We start from the raw sequence: 22,639 nt of genomic DNA, 5'->3' as shown, positions 1-22,639 counted from the left end.
CACTCTCCAGTCAACAGACTGATGAACATCCTGGGAAAGCATGGAGTTGAGATCCTGCCAAACAACTAATTGAGCTTGTGACCCCAAAAAAACAGCAAAAGAAGTGTTAGCAGCAAAAATTTCCTCAAGCCTCCTAAAAATATGAAACACATTTGCACTTGCAAACCTAATCTGAAAGAGGAAGTCATTAACAGTTATAGTTGGATGTGCTCCTATGAGGTTTTGAAATTAAAAAAGGGAATTTATTAGCCATTGTTGGGGACCATATGGGATTTTGACTTATGCTCCTTGTAGTTATTGATTCCACCCTCCAACAAAGACTGTGTGATCCATTTACAGTACAGAAGTTTGTGTACTTTGCTGACCAAACAAAAACAGATTGATTCTAGCAAAATTCTCCTCATACCACAGGCACTGCCTTACCTCCCCATCATCCTCACTTCTCCCTCCTATCCCGGGCCAGTAGCTGCCACAACCACTGCTGCTAACAGTGTGTCACATTTGTAAGGCTCCTCATATTCTATAATGATCCCACACCCTCTTGTATAACTCTCTCGAGACTGATCTGAAATCAGAAACAAAAAAAATAAATCATAGGGAAAAAATCACTTCTCAAATCATCACGCTGGCTTGCACTTCTCCAAAGAGCTGGATGGTAATGGCTTACACCTACTTGAACAGAAAACCCATACTCAGCCATCAATGCAGAAAGGCACTTAGATACTCTGCTCCTGAGTGGGGTTTAAGGACCTGCAGGCACCAAAATAGGAAAAGGACCCAGGAGAAACGGATGCAGAAGTAATAAGCACAGGAAGCTTAAACACAAGATCTGCCTTGAAAACAAAGCAATGTTTTGCACCCATTCTGGGTTCCTGATGGAAATTATCTTCTAGAACAAGTAACAATAGCAACAGGTTTCCACAGCACAGAACAAATGAACCAGTCAAACAGTGCGGCACATGAAAAGCTTGAATCTTTTAAGGGATGAGGGAGAGTGAAAACCAAAACCAGAAAATGTACTGCTGGAAAGACTTAAGGATTAGCAGATGAACAGGACAGAGTCCCACCTGAATCTAGGGCCTGATTTTACCCCCTAGAATGCAGCAAAAATCCCCTTTCAAGGGGGGATTGCAATCACCTTGCAGGTGATTACAGCCTTCTGCTCCAAACGTTCCCCTGGAACGTGCCAAGAATGCAAACAGAATAATCCATGTGCTGGGGAGACCCAGCACCACTTGTCACCCAATATAAACGACTCCCTGTGCCCATTAGTCAATTAGAGAGGCCAAGAATCTAGAGGAATAAGATTAAAAAGAAGTATTTTTTGAAAATTAAAACCCATGAGATGAATTCTTACGGCAAGAAGAAGCAAGCCGAAAAGCAGAAAGAAAACCAAGACAAAGAGGTAACATGTATGTATCATCATATCGTTAAGCTAAAACAATTAAGGGAAAAAATTATAAGCTCCAGCCCCTGCAGTAAGTCAAGAAATTATAATGAACAGTACTTTCCATGGAAATATAAATTAGCAAGAGGCACTTGGCAGCCCACATACCTGCACAGAAATAAGGTAAACACATTCACAAGAACTACCAAAGGCTTTGCATGAACTTCTAAAACCACTGAGCACTCAAATTTCTTTGCAAAGCAGCAGCTTCTCTCATCCCACACCACGGCACAGCAGAGCACTGTCCTAACCTGGGACAAAAGATGACTACTACTCCGTCTTTGAGTTCATACAAATCTAGAACCCCAAAATGCATGTTTTGAACATGTCACCCATGAGCACACAGATACTGCAGCCCTTTGTACACCCATTTACAACCTTTAGCTGGACCACAGGCATGGAGAGGATAGATGCTAGAGGATGCTTTAAATTAATTACTGGGTGCAGGAAAATGAAGTTGACTTCATTTACATTAAATCTGAACTCGCTTACTCCTGCTGAAAAGCAGCAACATTGAAGATTGGCTAATGAGCAACTCCAGGCAAAACCCACAGAATACTCAAGTTTAGGATGAAACAGACATGAGCTCAGGCTCATACACCCAATCATTACTGTGGATATAGTTAATTGCTCTGTGTTTCTGAATTAATGCAATACACCAAACTAAATGGGTTTAAGTTAGGAACTGAGAGCTTACTTAAAAAAGGATTTTTTTCAGATTGGCATAGCACTTCCTGCATGGTCACTCTTACAGTAAAATAAAAAGGCTTTAATGTGAATGAGCATTAACCACACAGACAGGTTATGACAGAGACACAAGGAAGGCATCGAAAATCTATGTTGTAAATGCAGTTTGCCCTTATAAATGGCACTTACACAAGGACCACACTGGCAGTATAACTCACTTGCAAAGCGTTCCTGAGGGACACCTGCCTTACCTCCCCTGGACCAGCTGCAAACAGAGCCCCTGCAACCTCCCCCAGGCTGGAACTATGAGCCATCCTCCCCTGAGCTGCCCTTCATCTTCAAGACTATTGTAGAAAAATGCAGAAATCCCAGACACCACAAATCTGCTTGGATGGAAAGGGCTGCACCAGGGCAAGAGCAGCACTCCTCCTTTCTTTTTTCTCTCTCTATTAGATCTGGTCAGTTTTATTTGCAATTTCAAAGCTTTTCATCAGCTTTAAAATTCAGCTACAGGTAAGAAAGATGAGTAGACTTAGTCTCTTAAATAAATCCTACTTCTGAGTGGCTTTATCAGATGAAAGTAAAAACTAGAGAGCAAAATTACTCTAACACCATCTGTACTGCCAGTCTTATTTCTGAAATTTCTCCCTGCTATGTCAAGGCATTAAGCACATTCATTTCTGGCTGTGTGGACAGGTAAAGCCTTTCTGTATCTAAGCATTAAGAAATTAGAAATTTGGGAAGACCTCATCTAAAAGACAGAAAAACAGGGGTATTAAGGAAAACCCCAGAAAAGACAAGTACTCCTTAGATTTGGCTCTCTTGCAAACCAGCATGTTTAGCTGTGTAGGTCTGAATGTACTGCTTTGCCAACCAAATTATGGTCTCACCTTTATGCTAAGTGTCATGGGACTGCTATAATAAGTAATTATTGGGGATGGGACTACAAGAATGATGCACATGACACACAAAAAGGACTAAAAGAAAGACACTTAAAAGCAGAAAAAGTGGGATTAAAACCAAACAAAAATTAGTCAGACACTTTAACCAGATGGCATTTCCTCTTCCTAGCAGTCTGATGTGCTAAAGCCAAGCACACGCGCTATGACAGCAGATGGAAATCACACAGCTTTGTTTATGTTTGGGACCTACAGTAAAGGGAACCATGCAAGTTACAGCAGAGAATAATTACCCACAGCCAAAGAAATGGGTGTTTTTTAAAAAAATACCAATCCACAATTGGGCAGGAGTTATAGACCATAAAAACTCGAGACAATTCAGCAACTGGAAAACCCAGGAGTGTTCCCTAAATCATACTCATGATGGAGAGAGTTACTTTCAACCTCTTCAAAGCTGCACCTGATCACAAGGTGCTTTATAACCTGCCAAACACATTTTCTTCTGGTCAACAAAGCCATTTTACTTTCTTTCCACTTCACCCAAACTAGTTACACTCTTCCAAGTAAAGTCAGTCCTTGGCCACACTGTGGTCTATTACAGAATCCACTTAAGAAGGCTAGAGAATAACTTTGTAATGACTATTCTTCAAAACCACACCTTGGGACATCACAAATTGAGACTAGAGCCTTGACTGCTTTTAATACAAGTAGCAACAATATTGTCTTTCACTCAAAAGGTAATTCCATCTTACTGTGTTCCCAGGCACATCACCTTCTACCTTTTACTTGCCACCACAAGGATTTGTCAGGAGTTCCCATTTTTAACAAAACTCCTCTTTTACTTGGCCATATCAGTGCTTACCTCCACTTGTACCAGGCCTTAAAAAAAATGGAGATTTTGGGAGATCAGGGGGTCAAAGAGGCTCTACAGCACAAACCCCAACTTGCTGTCAAAGCTAGCAGCGGCCAGTCTCTGAGACAGAAAATGTCACATTCTTTTGTGCTTTTTTTGCAGATATCCTAAGCTTTCAACTCCCCATGATGCCCTTCAATTTTCCAAATTTCTATCAGCCTATATCTAAAAAAATAATTCAATAAATAGCCCAACCTCCTGCTTTCTTATGTGCCCATTCCAATTTCACCTGAATGCCCTAAAGAGTACCCATTCATGCTGCTGCAGCATTTTTCCCTTTCAAAGTTCTCCACACTTTTTATAAACACTGACTAATGAATCAGGCAATATTTACCCAGTTGCTTGGAAAACAGATATACCTTTTGTAACTGCACAAAGTAACAAGAAGTGACTCATTAGCAGTGTCAGGAACAGAAGCTGTGACTCCCAGCTCCTATTAACGTGGCATCTCCCCAGACACCAGTCCCAGAACAGTTGCTCCCAAGATGCCTGATGCAGCTCTCTGGAACACTGAAGATTTAGCAACCTGCAGTGCTGTGCTCCACCCCCAATACCATGCATCTCACCAGGCATAATTAGTTCATATCAGTATTCTCCTGTCTCACACCACCATTACCACCATTCATTCAATGTCAAATGCCTCAGCAAGGACTTCTTAATTAAAATATGTAAAAGCTAAAACAAAACATATTGTCACAGCACTGCTAGGTCTTTTATTCACAATTGAAACAGCTTCATGTTTAACTGTGTACAGAGCTACATATGCTATCTCAGCACACAGCAGCAAACAGTGACCACTTCAATGCCGTGAGCAATTCTCAAGCTGCCCCTTCATCTCTAGAAGGAGGCGTCAATCTGCCTGCAGAAACTGAGCTCTCCTGAACAGGACCTTATCTGCAGTGCCACATGCAGGGGGTCACAACATTCCAGCACAGCACTTGGCACAAGTGAGCCCAGCTGTGCAGGAAAGCCAGGTACACGACATTCCCAGCCCTACACTTCCCAAGCCCCAGCACTCTAGGGATCTCTGCTACCCTGCCTCAAAGTGACAAACTAAGTGGCAACCTCCTCTACTCAACACCGTCTCAAAAAGAAACCTAGTATTTCCCTACATCATGCTGAAGAACTAACTTCCCTCTCTCCCTGAGACCACTCAACCTGGAACTGAAAGCTCAAAGCTAATCTCTGCCGTATACAACAGAAGCCAAGGCCAAGGAGCACGGTTTCCATGCAAACCAGCATTCATTCAGTCCTGAATGCCACACTTCCAGCCACAAACCTGCACTCCACTGCATGAAATACAGAACATGCTGCTGAGACTTAGCCATCCACACTGATCTCGGTCTGTGCAGCACAATGTTCTCTCCTGAAAATGAGGGGAAGGAGAATGACAAGAAACAAAAAAAGCAGCGCCAGTAAAGAAAAAGGAAAGAAAAGGACTGCCGTCATCGCCACAGGGAAGCAGAGGCACAAACCACAACTCTGCATGTATGCCAGCCTTGCTAACACTTGGATGTGAAGGCAAAGAAGCCCAGTACAGCAGCATGTGAAAAGCAAAGCCAAAATTCCCCACTAAATATTGCTGCCAAACAAGACATTTCTTGTCAGTATTTGTAAAACAAATTGAGCCTGTGCTGTAAATATCCCAGCATCTGTCTGCTGTTTGTTTCAGCATGAAGACTTGCAAATAAGCCTCCCAGCATACTTGCTACAGGAGAGTGGCCTGAGCCACTCTGGAAGGACTCAGCTGTCCAGGCCCTACAACTGGTGCTGTGTGACCTGGGGCAGACTGCACTACTGCAGCCTCTGGTATTGTTACTGCAGCAAGGTGGGCGGTGGTTTACACACACTTGTATACAATTTTTTAAAAAGCAATAAGCAAAGGACAAAACCTTACATGAAAAAAAAAAAAAAAAGAAGTTTAAAAGTTATCTCAACACTACTAGATTGATTTCAGAATGCTTCAAAAGCTTAACAAGCAAATCAACCACAAAACTTGGTTTAGACACAAACTATTTGTTTAGGCTTTATTTTTGCATCCACCAAGACCTCCTTTACCACAAGCCAGACTTCCAGCTCACTTTGCCCCATGAAGCAAGTTCATAAACTCTGTTATAGTATCCCTTAGCAGGAGTGATAAAAGGGATAGAAGTCCATGTCTGAAAGATGCCCAGCTATTTTTTCCAGGTTCTTCCCAAACAAGACATGAAAGACAGCTCTACTTTACCCACAAAGAGAAAATTACCCCTATTGCCATGTTACAGCATCCTGGTCACTGCCTGCCACTCAGCAAGTAGTAATCTGATTGTAGCATTACTGCTGTCAAAGAAAATTTTGGGAACCTACCAATCTATTCCCAATCCCTTACAGGATGACTTTCACCATGCTGCATCACTGTCTGAGATTAACTCACCTTTCAATATATCCCCATCACTGTGAGAGGAAAGGCACTGCAAGTACTAAGCTTCCTAAGAGAAGTATTAAAGCACTGAATGGGAGAGACTTGAAAATACATTTCTTGCAATTAGCTTCCACAACAAAGTTTGGTCTAGATGTCAACATTTGGAAAATGAGAATATATTAGGGTTTGATGAATTGAAGTTTATTTTACAACAAAACCAAAAAATACATTTCCCTCCCCATCACCCTTACTTACAAACTCAGGAGCAGAGACTGATGTGTTGAACTAAGTGCCAAAACTTCCCTGGACTTCAAACCGAAGTCCGAAACACAGAATCCTTCTTTCTCCAACCCATAATTAAAATCCTGAAGGGAGTTATTGTTTAGTTGTATTACAGCAGCATTTTGAAGGGCCAGCTGAACAGCCTCATCATCCAGCATTTATATATACCACATACACACACACAGAGTAAGCAGTATATCCCGCAACACAGAGGTAGCCTAAAACAAAAGACACAAAGGTAGCAACCAGTCCATAACCAGAAACTGAAGCTGATTAGAAAATGAAGCCAATAAGCTGGCTCAGTATCCTGTCTGCTAGCCCTCATTGCTGACAACAAAAAATTACCTATCAGTGCTTATGTTAGAAATGGAGACTGGTTTTCATGGATTTCAGAGGTATGCCAGAACTCCTCACAACCTTCACCTTGTCAGAGTCAATACAATTTACTGACTGGCATTTCAGCAGGTGGCAAGTGGTACAGGCTTCAATGACCTCTGAGGAACAGCCCTGCTTTCTGCCAGCAGATGACTTGGAACTCTGTCCCCACCAGTTGGGCAGAGATGAAAGTGTGTGTGCACTTGGACGAGGCCAGCAGAATGCAAACAGAAGGCAGAGGACTCCACAGGAGAGATACCTGCCTGGTGGCAGGTGGGGAGCAGGGCAGGTTAACAATAACAAACCCATGTTAACTTGCATTTAGCAATGACTTATTCTGGGTCAATGTTTGATGGATGAAGGTTAGTTTAAAAAGTCTAATTTTAAGGAAGCCACATGATGTGCAGAGCTTGTGCACTGTGTACAATCTGTTCATACCATGGCAATCCACCCAAACACACAGGTAGGCAGCAAGCAGCTCCTCTGCATTGCAGGAAGGGGAACTTGCCACCTGCAGGCAAAGCTCTCAAAGCTGCAGAGGTACTACAAAACACAAGATAAAACCACAAGCAAACTACTACTGAGTTGAACCGCAGTGGAGATTTTCACATCTGCAAACCAGAAAGTACACACCTGTTCATTCCTCCCCACACACACAACCACTTACAAAAACATGTTTCTCTACCTTCACATTAAAAATTGACAGGAACTTATGTCAGCACAGAGGAAGGTCTTTAAAAGAAAGCACATTTTATTAAGAAACCCAAATGGGTGGATGCTTCAAAACCAAGCAAACAGCCTTACTGCTCATACAACATTTGCTGTCAGAGCAGAATTACATTGCCCTCCAGCTGAGGCACAACATGTGAGATTCTCCTCCCCTGGCTTGTGGAAAAAAAGCTTGCACCCTGTGTGTCCCCTCTGAAAGGCCATATTAGCTGGGGTCTCAGCTTCAGGCTGAAAAACATGCTGTCAGAGAAGTAACAATGGCCATAAGGAGAAAAATTATTCCCCTCCACTCGACCAAAGGAAGAGAAGATGGTAAGATACAAGTTCCCTACAGAAGAAACTGCACAGAGTTATGTGGGTCCAGTTAAAGGCAAAAAGTTTCAGAGCCATCAAAAAAGCTAAGATAGTAATAAAAGCCAAAAGAGGAAAGGGAAAATAAGAAGGAAGAGAGCATAACACATACCCACAGTCTATCCAGCTTATAGTACCTCGTCCTTTCACCTCCTGGGCCACGCTGGACAGTAATCTGAGTGAGCTTTCAGCAGCAGCGGCTGGAAGACAAAATTAAATAATAAAACTAAATGAACAACAGCATTACTACTCCACACAAAACAACACAATGTTTCATTTCGATGTTCCGAAACACCAGAAGAACATGTTGTCTCATTTGAAGAAACCAGTGCAGCAGGGATCAGTAAAATCTGTAAACTTGAAGGAAAGTTGGCTGCAGCTGAAGCTGGGTGGCCCCTTCCCTCGATCCCCTTAAACAAGACACTGAAATTGGTATTTCCAGATATGCTCCCTGAGCTACATTTATGGAGCTATACTGTGTCCTCTCCATCAGCTTCCATCCCAACACTGCTTTTTTCCCTGTGGCTGGGCATGAACCAGTTTACCACAGCCTGCTAATTAGTGCAATTTCATTTAGGACTTTCACCAGCTGTAAGGGCAAGTAATTCAGCATCTCTGCCTCCCTAATTCTACCCCAGCCATACAAAGAAAATAACAGATTTTATTCTCATAATAACCCTGGGAGATACCCAAACCAACAGTCATGAGCAGTACCCAGAAAAGGTCCATCCAAGTACTGGCTGTATTATAAATAGCCAACAGAGATTTTTATAATGCCATGCCACATGTATAGATTTTGCAAATCACTACAATTCCAAAAGAGTCTTATAAATGGTATTAAAAATAAACAGAAGAGAGAAAAATATAGCAGTACAAGTAAGTATCCATTCCCCCCAAAAAAAATCTTAACAGGAACTGTTTCCTTCCTCAATAAACAGAAAATAGAAACCCAGAGCCTCTTCCAGATCTCCACAACTACTTCAAGTAATTGGATGCAAGAATGAGATATTGGGACAGACAGAATGCTTCTGCAGACCAGTATCTTGTCTCCAGCATTTGAGGAAGTGAGGGCCTGTAGATGTCAGAGCAGACAAGTAGAGCCAGCATGAGGAATAACCCCTCAAATAATCTCTAAACTTTCACAATTTTTACCTCAACAATCTCCTGAGCCAGAAACAGCCTCTGTATTTGGCAGACTTTACTTGGGCCTGATGCCATCAGAGACACCAACCCACACTATCAGCTTTCAAGAAACTCTCATACCCCCAATACCATGCAATTGCCACCTCTCACCAACACAAAGACTTAGGTGGGGGAATTCTTTGCATGTACTTAGAGTGGAACAGTTTGAGAAATACACTTTTAAAAATAAGCATTCAGGGGACACTTGTCCCCTGAATAGCTGAATACTCAGTAGCTGAGTACTCCTGGTAGGATATCCAGCTGGTAGGCGGAACTAAACATCTACAAATTATGACACCTCCCAAAACCGATGAATTTTCTGATTGCAATAGAAAGTGACATCTAGTTCTGCTCAGCTGGGAAGTAAAGCCTTTGTTCCAGCAGTATGACCAGATGCCAACATCTCATCACAGCTGGGGGATATATATCTGGGATCGAAATTGCACATCCAAATTCCCATCTCCTTTTTCCCCTCCCCTCTTTCTGGGTGACTGTTGAGCAAGAGATTTCTAATTGTGTAAGGATGACTGTTGCAGGAAGAAACATTAATTCCACAGTGAGCTCTGTATGCAATGCTTTAGACTGCTAAAACCAACCAATTAAACAACAAAAACAGAAAAAAAAGAAATCTCCATAACATGGCTTTTGAACAATGCCCATAGGGCAACATTTATTAGATGAGTGTCACAGCTGAAGTGTTCTGGTTGTGCTGCTAAAAATGAAAGTAACCACCACTTATAATATTAAGCGTAAAAAGAAAATTTTCCCTTTAAGAAGCTGAATAATACAGATGTCTTTTTATCTAAAGTGTTCCTTTCAAAAATCAAAAAGCATTAGAAACTCTTTTATGATTTTCACTTTGAACCTGTTACTACAAAACCATTTGGCCAAGTTCAAGTGCTCAAAGTTCCCCACTACAGCAAAACACAAGTATCTTAACACAAAAATAAGCCACGTATATAATTTTAACTGTTTCAGAAAAAGCATAGGTGTAGGAAATAAAGTTAATTAATCCAGCATCTGCACATCTGTGTCTGCAAAATTCCCTAATACTGAGGGTCAGGGGGAGGTGGATATTGTCACCATATACTTCTCCAATTTGATACACTATGAACCCAGAGCAACTGTACCATCATTGTGTTTAATTGACACAAGAACTTTGCAACAGGTCAGAAAAGGAGGACCCAACACCCAAATAAGGCATCATCTTGTCCCACCTGCCTACAGGAAGAAGGATGAAGCAACAACAAAAACAATACAGCACTAAGGAAAATTATCTTAATTACACATTTTACTTCTTGCTGCCCAATGACTTCCACATTCATAAAAGCATTCTGCGCTTGTGTATGGAGTTTAGTTTCTTGATTTTACATGGCATTACACAAAACAACCCCAAAAAAACAAGGCAAGAAAGGAGAAAAAGTACAGCAGGAGCCAAACAGAGCAAAGGAAGAGCAAACAGGTAAGTACCAAGCCAGAATGGTGAGCCTGAATGACAGAGGAAAAAACAAAAAGATTCAAGGGGACAGGTGGCATAATGTGAAATGAGTCATTTTCCATCTTACACAACAGTTCTTCTTTTATTTTTATATTTTGTTAATTAAAGCTGAAAGACAACCATGGGACACTCAAAACTGTCAGAAGCAAAGATGGATTGATTTCAGTACTGTAACTATTCATTACGCCTTTCAGTGTCACCAGGAAATCGAAACTTGCAAACTACTGTGATAAAAACACCAGAAAGCTCTTATTACAGGGAGCCAATTCTGGAGGCAAAGCCAGAATTAAGTACATTTTTGCCAATGTCAAAGGGCGATTAGAAGGCTGAATTAAGATGACTTCAATCTTGAAACATCAGGAGCCTCTGAATTAGAACAAAGAACACTGGTTCCAAAGAAGCCCTTGCCGTCACACAGAAGCCCCTTGGTACACACCTTGTTGGGTACAAAGAGCTGTGACATAAAAGAAAAAAAAAAAAAAATACTTACCAGATTTGGAATAGAGCACTAGTACATTATTCCGTGTCCTGAGAAGCTTCTTAAAATCCTTGTGATCACTTATTTTTTCTATGAGCGGAGACACCTTCAATGAGTATGCGAATGCTGGCAAGAATGCCTAGGGAAACAGAGAGCCAAAAACATCAGTCATAAATACAAAGACAACCTGCTTTTGCAAATTGCCGTGATGTTTTTTTATAATCTTCAGACATGCTGCCTTAAATAGGCTATCACACTGATTTCATCTGCAAAACCAAAAGAAGAAATGCCAGGCACGTGATTTATTGAAACTGGGCCAATACATTCCTATCAAGTACCTTTAAATGTAAAGATGAACACAACATCAAGAAATATGGTTTTAGTTAAGATGCCTCCCCCTTTAAAAGTTTGATCCCAAATCAGATAATCAGATAACAATTCTTATGTAAATTTAATATACTTTACCAAGAGAAGCAGCAAATTGCCACTTTGAGTCCCTACATCTCTGAATATGCTGCAAACTCAATTCAGTACTTTGATACCCTACAGAAGACAGCGAGAGCCATGAAGTTAAAATAACCCACACTGACAGGGAGCAGATGTAGGAAATGAGAACAGAAAATGCAAGTAATCCAGTATCCGCATTACAGCACTAAGCACAACCCTCTCCCACCCACTCTTCCAAAGTGGAGCTGGGCTCATGTTTCCCAGTGCCCACACCGTGTCAAACAGACACACAGCAGTGTCTTGTTCAGTTTCCACTGGCCACATGGAAGACACAGCATTTAATCTCTCTGCATCTCAGTTCTGGATCTGTGCAAACAAATTATTTTCCACTGCATCTTTTAGTCTATTTAAATCATGACAGTTCCAGAGCAGAGTTTGTCTGTCATAAAGTAAAACTCCTATCAAATTATGACCATAACCTCAGCTGGGGCCTTTACTGCTTATTCTTACTGCAGTAATCTTCAATAATAATAATATAATGATAATCTTATCCATCAGGCTATGCCTGCTTCCCTTCTGCACTGTACTGAATTTTTGCTAATGGAATGATTAAGGGAAGCTAAGCTGGAAAAATTATCTAGTTTCCATTCACCTTACAGTAAAACCTTAACACTTAATTGCTTGGCTAAAAGCTTTAGCTCATTTGCCTAATACACACAAGAGGTTCAACATTTCCTTAATTACAGAACTGATTTTGATCGTGCCTTACTCCAACCAGGCTGGAAAACACATCCACCGTGGATGTGAAGAAGTAAAAAAAGGCTGTTCTTGCATCCCATGTGTTACATCCTGCAGCATTTAAAGGAGAGACTAAGCCAATGAAGTCAGAACACACAGCCCCAGGCACGCACTTCATTCAAATTCAGCTATTTCCAAGCACCACAGGCACTGAGGCTCAGAAACAAAATCTGCACCAACCATGCAGACTGTATAAATGCCAGAAGTCTTTACATGTGGAAAAGAGAGGCCATGAAGGGAATCCTGGGACACACGAGGTAATGGAGAGAAGCCGAGCTGAGATGGAGATCATCCTCAGAACAACCAGGATGTTTGAGAACTTAGAAGTTACTAGAAAATACACCTAATAACATAAAATCTAAGAGTGAACAAGTTACCCCACTCTGCAGGCAGAAATCCCACCACTGGGCCCTGCTGACCAGGAGGTCAGACTGTGGGAAGGAAGTGAGCACATTTGTGAATCAACCTCTACCTTCAGCATAAATGTCCTTGATGCTTTAATTCAACCAAAAGACTCTTCTAAACCCAGATGTCCAGAAGTCAACCTTCCCACTCCAGGCTGATGTATGTGAATCATCTGTGTATTTTCTGAGATGGATGCATGGTGCTGCCAATGAAAGCTGGCAAATATAGTTGGGCTGAGTGAGGTGACACAGACATGAACAGTGCTTCCCAAAACCACCACAATCAGGAGCTGCACAGGAGAAATTAATCCAATATTACGGGCAGATCTTTTTAATGCTAAGCATTTTTTTTAAAAAACTCTTCCCTTCACCTCAATTTTTGTAACTATTCAAATGTCCTACAGTTTTATTTCTGCCTTGAGTTACGGAAGACAAAAAATAAGCTTAATTGAAACTAAGGCTGAGCACAGGGAAAAAGTGAAACTGCAGATTGCTTGTTTGGTTTAAAAAACTGGACTCAAGGATACTCTAGTCTATGAACTCTCTATCAAAAATAAGCAATTGTGCTAAAAAACCCCACAGAAGCCACTTTCAACATGACACCAAATGATACTGTAAAGTTTGTTCAAAGTGTTTACCAATAGCTCAGAAGAGGGGTGTTAGAATGAGATGATCTTTGAGCTCTCTTCCAACCCATACCATTTCATGGTTTTAAGTAGAGGCATTCCATGTCTTTTCCAGCTAGAAAGGCTGTTTTGCCAATTTCAGGAATTCTCTTTTTTTTTTTTTTTCCCTTTCTTTATAATGGCAGAGCTGTAAACCTCTTGAAAAATTGGATTCTGAAAACAATGACAGCTTTAACTACTGCCTTGTCAGTGCTGCCAGTAGCAGAAAACTCACTGCGCTGGTGGAACAGCAGGCATTTGGAGGGAGACGCATGTCACATTGCATATATCCACTCCTCCTTTGCCCAGTTCCTCTCCAGGTATCAAATCAATATATGTTACTCATTTTCCTGAAGTTTTACTACAGTAGCTCTCTCTGTTCCTATGGTTTAGCCCAAAACCCACTGGGAAAGGTATTGTGCATACAAGCACACCAGTCAGCCCAGCTGAATAAATCATCATCTCCCTTTAATTAAGATTAATGTTGCAGACTTTCCCGGTTATAAAACCCAAAAGGTCCAAGCCAAAGGCATCGAGCTGGACAGAAATGCCCTGCCTGCACATCTAAGGCAGCTGCAGCAACACTGGGAGGTTATCAGCTAAGCAGAGAAATTCACCAGCCCCAATTCCTGTTTGTGCTATATGATGTTTACAAACTGATAAGAATTCAGTAGTTCTGCACTCCCCAGCTTTCTCTTGCTGAAATTAATCAAGACCCTACCCAGGAATAAACGAGAGGATGGTTTATGGTTAAACCTACAGAAGAACTCCTGCTTTCCCTACCAGCTCTGTTGAAGGCAAGGGATATCAAGGAGTCAATTCCACCAGACGCCAATCCCAAACACGGGGCTGCTTTGCCCTGCTCTAGTCACAGCAGTGATGACTGTACCAGCAACCACAGCCTCAGCAGGGCTACAGCCACTAGTTCTGGCAACAATGTAAAATTAAGAGGATGGGCGAAAATAATTCTATGGGAGCAGTTACACTCTTCCACAGAAAACCAAACTCATGTTCCTGCACATAGGTAAAGCAGCAGCAAAGATGAAGCTAATTTGCATGTACTGCACTATATAAATTCATTTCTAAGACATGACTCAGGTAGATTTACTCCAGACATTTTGCAGGAGAGCTCATCAGCCAGGCACTGCCCAATCAAGCACACTGCTTCTTGTTTAAATCCAGGGCACAAGAGGAGATGAGCACATATTAAAAAAAGAAGAGGTCAAGAAAGGTGACAGTTCCTCCTGGGCAGGAAGCCTCTTTTCATATGCGTCAGGAAGTGCTACATTCACACATATGGAAATCTATAAATAAGAAACAAGCTAAACTTTCTTGTCACTTGAGCATCCTGAAGCTTTAAAACCTATTCAGGACCACCGCTGAAAAGTTGAAAAATGCTCCAAGTGTTTTTCTCAAGAAGCTGCCCACCTCCATACCTGCTAAAGTAAAAGGCATTATAGGACCAACACATGCAACATCTCTGCCACCCTGGCCAGTTATGGCAGTGAGAAACTGCAACAAAACTGGGGGAAGGTCTATTTTGTTTCATGGCGTGTTTGCACAGTTGCCTATCATAACAGGTCCTCATCCATGGCTGCCTTGGTGACATGACTGTCACCTGGTGTTCTCAGATGCACGAAACTTTGATGGAGACTTTCAAAAAAAGACAGACTACACATGGCAGACTATGAAATGCAAATCTCATAGCAATTCTAGTCTGCAGACTTTCCCCAGCTCAAGATCACAATCTGAATTTATTTTCACAGAATTTTTATGGCGTAGGTCACACATCAGTCATGTGACTGTAGTGTCTGAGATGCATGAAAGACTCTCAAGGAAAACATAAGTGAACCCAAATCAAAACTGCTGAGACATGGCTATTCAAGTACAAGGTACAAAACCCCCATGTGTTCTAGCTGTCTCTGTTCTTCAAAGTATGTATTTAAATATATGATCTTGCAAGCTTAGTGGCAGAAGTCTGATCAGTCAAAAAGGTTTAATTTTCTTTTTTCCCCACTCTCTAGGAATTCCATGCAGAGCTGCCAAGTATATGCATGTGTTGAAGAGCAGTAAACACTCCACAACCCCACTCCCTTAGAATTGGTACCCAAGGAAGATCTAAGCTTTCAGAAACCCAGAGGCAAAGAGTTACAGGCAAATAACTATTTGCTAATTATACTTCTAGGACCGACACTATTGAAAAATGTGGTCATCCCTCAGGCCATGTTTTCTCAAAATCATCAAGGATCTGAGAAAGCAGAGTTTATTTCTCAATTTTTTACTCTTCTCTGAATCTCATTTTAAAATGAAAAAAAAAAAGGAGTATCTTTCAAACAGCCACAAGAATGTATTTTCATATTTTACATTTATTATTCAAATTAAATGTGATAAATGCTTAACTACTGGTCCCACAGAACACAGTTCAATTTATGAGTTGCTCCCCACAAAAGCTTCGTGACAGCATGGTCTTTTGCTAAGGATAAGCAGCATATCTGGAGAATTACTTATGTATCTATTTTACATCAAGGGCAATGAAAACACACAGTTTTAAAAACAAGAAAATAGATCCTCCTTATTTAATTTTGATTTCTATCAGAAGAGTAGATTGTACACTGGACAGAAAATCTATTCCCTATTTCTCCTATTTCCAGCTCAAGAGTCCAAAATATATATTTCCCTGGACACAAATAATACATAGAAAGTATAAATGGATATGCAGATGAAACAGTGCTTAGGTGCCTGAATCCATATGTCAACATGCAATTTTTATGCACACACTAACACATGTATAATTAGGCAGCCAATTTGCACACTATTCATCAAGAATAGCTGGGGATGTGACAACAGACTCTAGCACAACTGCTGCTTGGCAGGGACACAGCCTTACACTCGACCACAATTTCTAAACTCCACTTTTTCAGGAAGACATTGACTCAGATTTCTGCTTTAGCTTAGCCACCCACTGGTGTCATTCTCATTTTGGGACAACAGCACTCAACCCACTGTAAATATGATCAATCAGCAACCCTGTGCATATGAAACAGATTGTGTCTGACAAGGAATTTTATAGGAGTCTAGCTGAAGAGGAAACCTGCCTCAAAATTCAAAAAGCAGTAATGGAGATGACTGAATTTAATTTCATTATTAACTTCTTTAGGAGGGGAGTAGCTCACATTCTGAACAAAGGTCTCATCTGCCACATTAAAATGGGGAGGGGGGGAACAGGCAAGAAATCTGAACAAGACAGAATCTCACCTTTCCTTTCCCACTCACCTCCCAAAATGAGCCCTGTGATGGACTGTGCATTTAACCTCAGAAAGCTGACTTGAAGGGACACCTCTGTAACGTGGAGACAGAGGTGTGTAAATCTGCATCAGATCAGCTGGTGACACAGCCATGTCCCGTGGTGCAGGCAATGTGTACCCACTGACAATACCAGGTACAAGTTATCCCCAGGCAAGCACAAGGGAGAAACTGACCCATTGCTTCCTTCCCCCCAATTCCTTCCCACTCAAAAATACAAGATGTTCAAATCCAAAGCCCCCTTGTTTACAAAGAATCACAGTTTGACTGCAGATGTTTTATCTTCCCTGTTCATCATACAAACCACTCTTGACCTTGTGCAATAATTGCTTGCTTTTCACTCAGGAGCCCTCCCTCTGCTGCTATTTACATTCAGGGTTGTGCTGCTTTGATCACTGAGCCATTTGTAACAAATGCCTTCCAAGATGGATAGTGATAAGTAGGACAGTCCCGTTTTTCCGTTCATGATTAATATCTAAAATAGCTGTAAAAACATTTTAATCAAATCAGATGGGAGGAGACAGGTTAGCTCTGTTATCCAAAGGTATATCAAGGAAGCCTGGTAAAAAATTACTTTGTGGAGTGGGGAAGAGAAAGGGTAGTAGCTCTTGGGTCTCAGACTTCAGGGGTCACAGCTGAAGTGGCCCCTGCAGTAGTCACGGCAATCCCACTGGAATCACAAAACCATCTTCTGCCAATTGCTCCTGCAGGGGTTCACAAAACACAGCCTGCAGAGGACTACCAGCACAAAGGCTACTCAGTGACGTCTGTGACCAATCCAAAAAGCCACCTATGGTCTAAGTGGGGAGCAGAGACTCCCACACCTACAGCAGCACGGGATGGCCAGGTGAAGAGTGCTCCAGCAGACACAAGGGAAAATCAGCAACTTCTGCACTGCAACACCCACAGCATTTGAAAATTGTGGGTTTGCCCAACAGATTTACATTTGCAGATATGCCCATTGGACACTTCCTCTGTGGAAGAGCATAATACTGCATGCATAATCCAGATCAGTTAAGTCTCACCACAAGCCGTTCCAGAAATCATAAAACTGAAACACTACTGACATTTGTTGGGGAGGGGGGGGTTTCATATCTGCAAAGAGGCAAGTGTTACATTTTCTTTTGTTTTCAAAGGAAGGCAAATTAAAATCTTGACACAGCGTGCCTTAGTACTCTTTAACTTAGGCTGAAGAATGCCACAAATAAGACATTCCACTTAACGTGGTGCTTGCTATGTTCACTTTCCAAATATAGAAGGTAGCAAAAAATACCATGGAGACGTCAAGATTTGACTAGACTCTACTGTTCATATTGTTCTTAAACGGTGGGGTTTAAACTACAGGCATAATAGTCTATACTAAAGAATGTTCTTAAGGGCTCTGAGTAGCAAATCAATTGTATGGTTTATCACCGTGTTTTGAATGCTCTGTGATGGAAAACCCAACCCGTGCAACTATTTACTAATTAACAACTGACTTTAATAGGGTCAATTACTAACACTGACAAAGAACTTTCCCCTTGTGAATGTGAAGCTCTCCCTCTTCAAGCCAGACACTGGCACCATACATATATTAAACAAGCTGCTGATGAAATATTTCAGATATCACTTCTGAACGAGCACATTTGCCTACAGAAGTTAAGGGCATGAGCAAAGCATATGCCACATAATCCCCCACTAAAAATTAGGTTTTCAAGAAGTTTAAAGAAATACCACCTACTCAAGAAGCACGTAGGAGGTACTATAAAAAGAAGACAAAAACACTATTAATGGGATTTTTAAGGAAGAGAGGGCAAAAAATGACACCTGAAAATCTCTAGCGCTTTATATGGCACTTGTTATCTTCAAAGCATTGCACAAATGTTAGCCAATTAATCCTCACATTTTTCTGCCAGGTGATAGGGGACAAAGTTTAATTTTAATAGCTGTAGCAAGATTCACGGAGAAAGGAAGCGATCTGCAAGAGGTGAAAGGAAGGCAGCACCAGAACAAACCAGCATACAACTGATCCTAGAGCAGCACAACCACACAGTCATGGTGTGCCATATCCAGGAAAAGTGAGGAGGGGGAGAGAGAGTCTATTTGCAGTCACCCAGCAAACAGGTTATATGACTCTAAACCCAAAGATAACAGACAGGACATCAAGACAGTCACAAATTAAATTACCTTTGTTATCTGTGTTCTGCAAGCATGCCACTCACAGCACCCATCACCAATGCTACCAGCCACTCACATCTAGCACAGTGCCAAAACTAAAGACTTGCTTTGCTATCACAATTTTTTGCCATTCACAAGCTTGAAAAGATGGCAGGAACAAGATAAAAAACAATTTACTTCCAAAGTGACCCTTCCTGCATTAAGAAATTTGAGGCAATGCTAGTTAGTGCTATGCAATTTGCAACCAGAATCAGAGTTTTTCCATTCATGGACTTCCAGCCTCAGCTCTGAAGAAATACCTCACTTTTACTGAAACAGGAATTCAAGGTATTCCATCACCAAAAGGCAAAAGAAATGGTCAACAACAGAGCAAGCACCTCTTCCATCACCATGGAACCATGTCCTGTCCATCCACTCAGGACACAATGAACTCATCTCTGAGCAGAAACACCACTTTTGATGACTACATCAAGCTTGCAACAACATCCCAAGGCCCCTGAGGTAAACAGGTGCTGTGACACCAAAACCAATGGATTGAAAACATCCGTCCATAAGGCATGGAGCAGAGTAATGAAGCCAAGGTTTGATTTGAGAAGTGCATCTGAGGACACACTGCCCACATCAGACTTTTACAAATCCATATATTGAAGAGGGTATGGACAAAGTATGAATAAAGTGGGAAGACAGCAGGTAAGGAATTTGCCTCTGCAATACCCTCCCTATGACTGCCAGGAAACACTGTCCAAAGAGGCTTCTGTAATACAAACAGTAACTGGATGGGAAGAGGCATTCCTGAATTCAAGCCCAAATGACACAATAGGAAACAGCACCTGAACACTGCAGTGGTGTAGCTCACACCCTGCTGCAAACTCACCAGAGGCAAGCCACTGCTGCCATGCTGCAGGGCTACCTGCAACACAGAGGGAATCATGCATCATCAGTCCCTCCCTGCAGGCCTGGATTCACAAGTCAGCGTCAGCGCTCACTAGTGCATTCCCGTGACCCTACTGGCAAGGATTAAGAAAGTACTTGAGGAGCTGGAAGCCTGAAATGTTCCTTTGAAGCCTGTCCTTAAAAGGCACTGGGTTTGAGTGGCACCAGGTCACAGAGCCTGCTTCCCAACGGTGCTCAGTCAGCTGGACTCTTAACTCAGTTTCTCTGTCATTAAGCCAACACTCGGAAGACAAACTGATCTTTGCCACACCGGTATGAGATAATATTCACTGGTGTTTGCAAAGCAAACGGACCCAAATGCGTAATCCTGTTGGAAGCAGTGGCTTTCCCTTTCTGCTAGGGAAAGCACAACACCTGATGCATCAGAGGAAATGCTAATCCACATTGGTGTGAAACTCCTTCCCTGTGCCTTGAACAGTAAATTCTGTCCTTTGAGCATGAAATACAGTCAAACCAAAAAGGGAACACACAACTTCCTCATAGCTCTCCAACTCATTCAAGAAATAAAACCTCACAGCAGGCAGAGACCACTCCACCATCTTCCTTATGTGCGTGTAACACACCCACAGTGATGCTAAGGTAACAAATTAACATTTTACATCAGAAGATACAGAAACATTTTCTTAATCCAGCTTTGTAGGTTCCCTTTTACATATGTAGGAAGTCTTACAGAGATAAGGATTTCAATTCTCAAAAGCCATCTTCAATTTTGGGTCAAAAAATGAGCCCTATTTTTCAGAAGTGCTATGCATGCACAACTCTAGCTGCTGTTCCAGGTGCACTGCAAGCAGTCAGCACTTCCAGAAAAACTAACAAACAAACAAAATAAACCCCAAAAAACCAAAACACATTCAAGTACATGAAAATGGACTGTCTGGAAAAAGCGTTTCTCATTAACCTGCAAAGCAGCTGGTATTACCTTTAGTTTAACTTTATACACCGAGACACACCTGATTTAACAGCCTCACATAGACTCAAAAAAAATTAAAAGCAGGTTTTGCTATGTCACAGCTGTAGGCTAGTTTTTCAATCCTGGAGTACAGCGAGTTACATATTTCAAGATGAAAAATCACACCTTCGAGTGCAAGATAATGCAAATTGGAAGAAATAATTTAAACTACTTGTACACAGAAAAGGGGAAAGAATTAGCTGAATCAACAGCTCAATGAAGACATCTGCTCAGCATGAAGCATCACAGAGCAAATAAACTGCTGTGGCAAATTAAGAAAGGTAAGAAAGAATAATGTGGATAAATTAAAATGGCTTTGTATAATTTCACTGACAACAGCAGGCCCCCTCTGCTCATCTCAAAGATGCCAGCTCTGAAACACAAAAGGTCAAAGAGGGAAACCAGAACAATTAGGAACTACAGATTCATATGAAGAAAGATGGGGAAAATATCTTTTAATCTACAAAGAAAAATCACAGGAAAATATTTACATTAACATAAAATGAATGTTACAGTAAGATAAGGTCTGACAGTCACAGCGGATATAGTAGGAAATACCAGAAATTACTCCATGTGTTTAGCTGTTTTGAAGGTAGGGAAAATTCAGTCCACTTGTTACTCCACTTGAACCATAGTATATCCTCAATCTGAGGAATGCACTGACACAAGTATCACTGAGACAACTACTGTGTATATTAAAGATGAGCCACAAAGGAAAAAAAATCTACATTAACACCTCTCCAGCATTTAGGGAGAGTTCAGCCTGACTTCAGTTTCACTTGAAATCAATAAAGTACAGATAGCAGAGGTCTGTGACTCTAAACCAATCTTAAAACAAAGCAAAAATTGTTCAGAATGCACAGCATTTCTTTTCCCTCCTGAATGAGCCAAGAGCTATGGCCCTGCCAGGGGGAAAAGGCTATGTGAGACAGGGCCGAATCTTGCTGTCCCACAAAGGCAATTCTAATATTGGTACAGAATAAGCATAGAGCTATTAGCAATTCCACACTTGATTTGTATGAATTAGATGAGCACTCCATGGTCACGCATTTCCAAATACATTTCAGATCACCCATGCATAAAAAAATTAACGTAATTTTTCATTAATTATTAGCTTCATTTGTCCAGGCAGAAGGATGAACTGTAATTCATGACAATAAAGTGAATAAAGTACTGTTTTAAAGCATGCCTTTGTCAATTTTTTGAACCATTTATGCAAAATTCTGTGGATTAAAAAAAAAAAAATAAATAAAAATCAGACTTTAAAATATTTCTTTAAGTCTAGGGGCCTCCCTGAGGTAAGCAGTGCTCTCCTCAGTGTAATGTCAAAGAAGCACACCCCGATACTCCGGAGCGCACCAGGATGGACAGCGCCACATGCGAGGGGCGCAGGGGCGGGGGTGCCCGGGGCGGGGGTGCCGCACACAGGTGCACAAAGCCGAGCGCGGCTGCTCCGCTGCGGCACAGCCGCCACCGGGGGAAACCCTCTGGAAACCCTCTGCCACCGCACCGCTTTTCACACCAAACTTGGGAGCGAAGCGCCGCCGGTCGCAGCCGCCGGGGCAGCCGGGGGCCTCAGCCCGCAGCCGCTCGGGGAGCCGCCGCCGCACGCCGGGGTGCGCTTTCTCCGGGCGGTGCTTTGGGGGAGAGAGAGAAAGGGAAAGGGGAAGCAGGAGAGCAGCACACGGGCTGAGCGCTGGGAAGACACCCGGGAGCAGCG

At 41.8% G+C, this 22,639-nt stretch overlaps 1 protein-coding gene across 1 annotated transcript in view; it reads right to left on the bottom strand.

Annotated features, from left to right (window-relative positions):
• Nucleotides 1-22,639, bottom strand: part of PDIA5 (protein disulfide isomerase family A member 5) — a 122,262-nt gene that overhangs the window by 75,799 nt on the left and 23,824 nt on the right. Inside the window, exons 3-4 of the mRNA XM_033516099.1 lie at nucleotides 11,255-11,381; nucleotides 8,197-8,284 (exon numbers count right to left, since the gene is read on the bottom strand). Of these exons, the coding sequence (XP_033371990.1) occupies nucleotides 8,197-8,284; nucleotides 11,255-11,381 (215 nt within the window). The remainder of the gene's footprint in view (nucleotides 1-8,196; nucleotides 8,285-11,254; nucleotides 11,382-22,639) is intronic.

This window comes from Parus major, chromosome 7, assembly GCF_001522545.3.
Source record: "Parus major isolate Abel chromosome 7, Parus_major1.1, whole genome shotgun sequence".
In the NCBI taxonomy this organism is placed as follows: Eukaryota; Metazoa; Chordata; class Aves; order Passeriformes; family Paridae; genus Parus; species Parus major.
This window is presented reverse-complemented; position numbering and strand designations above follow the sequence as displayed.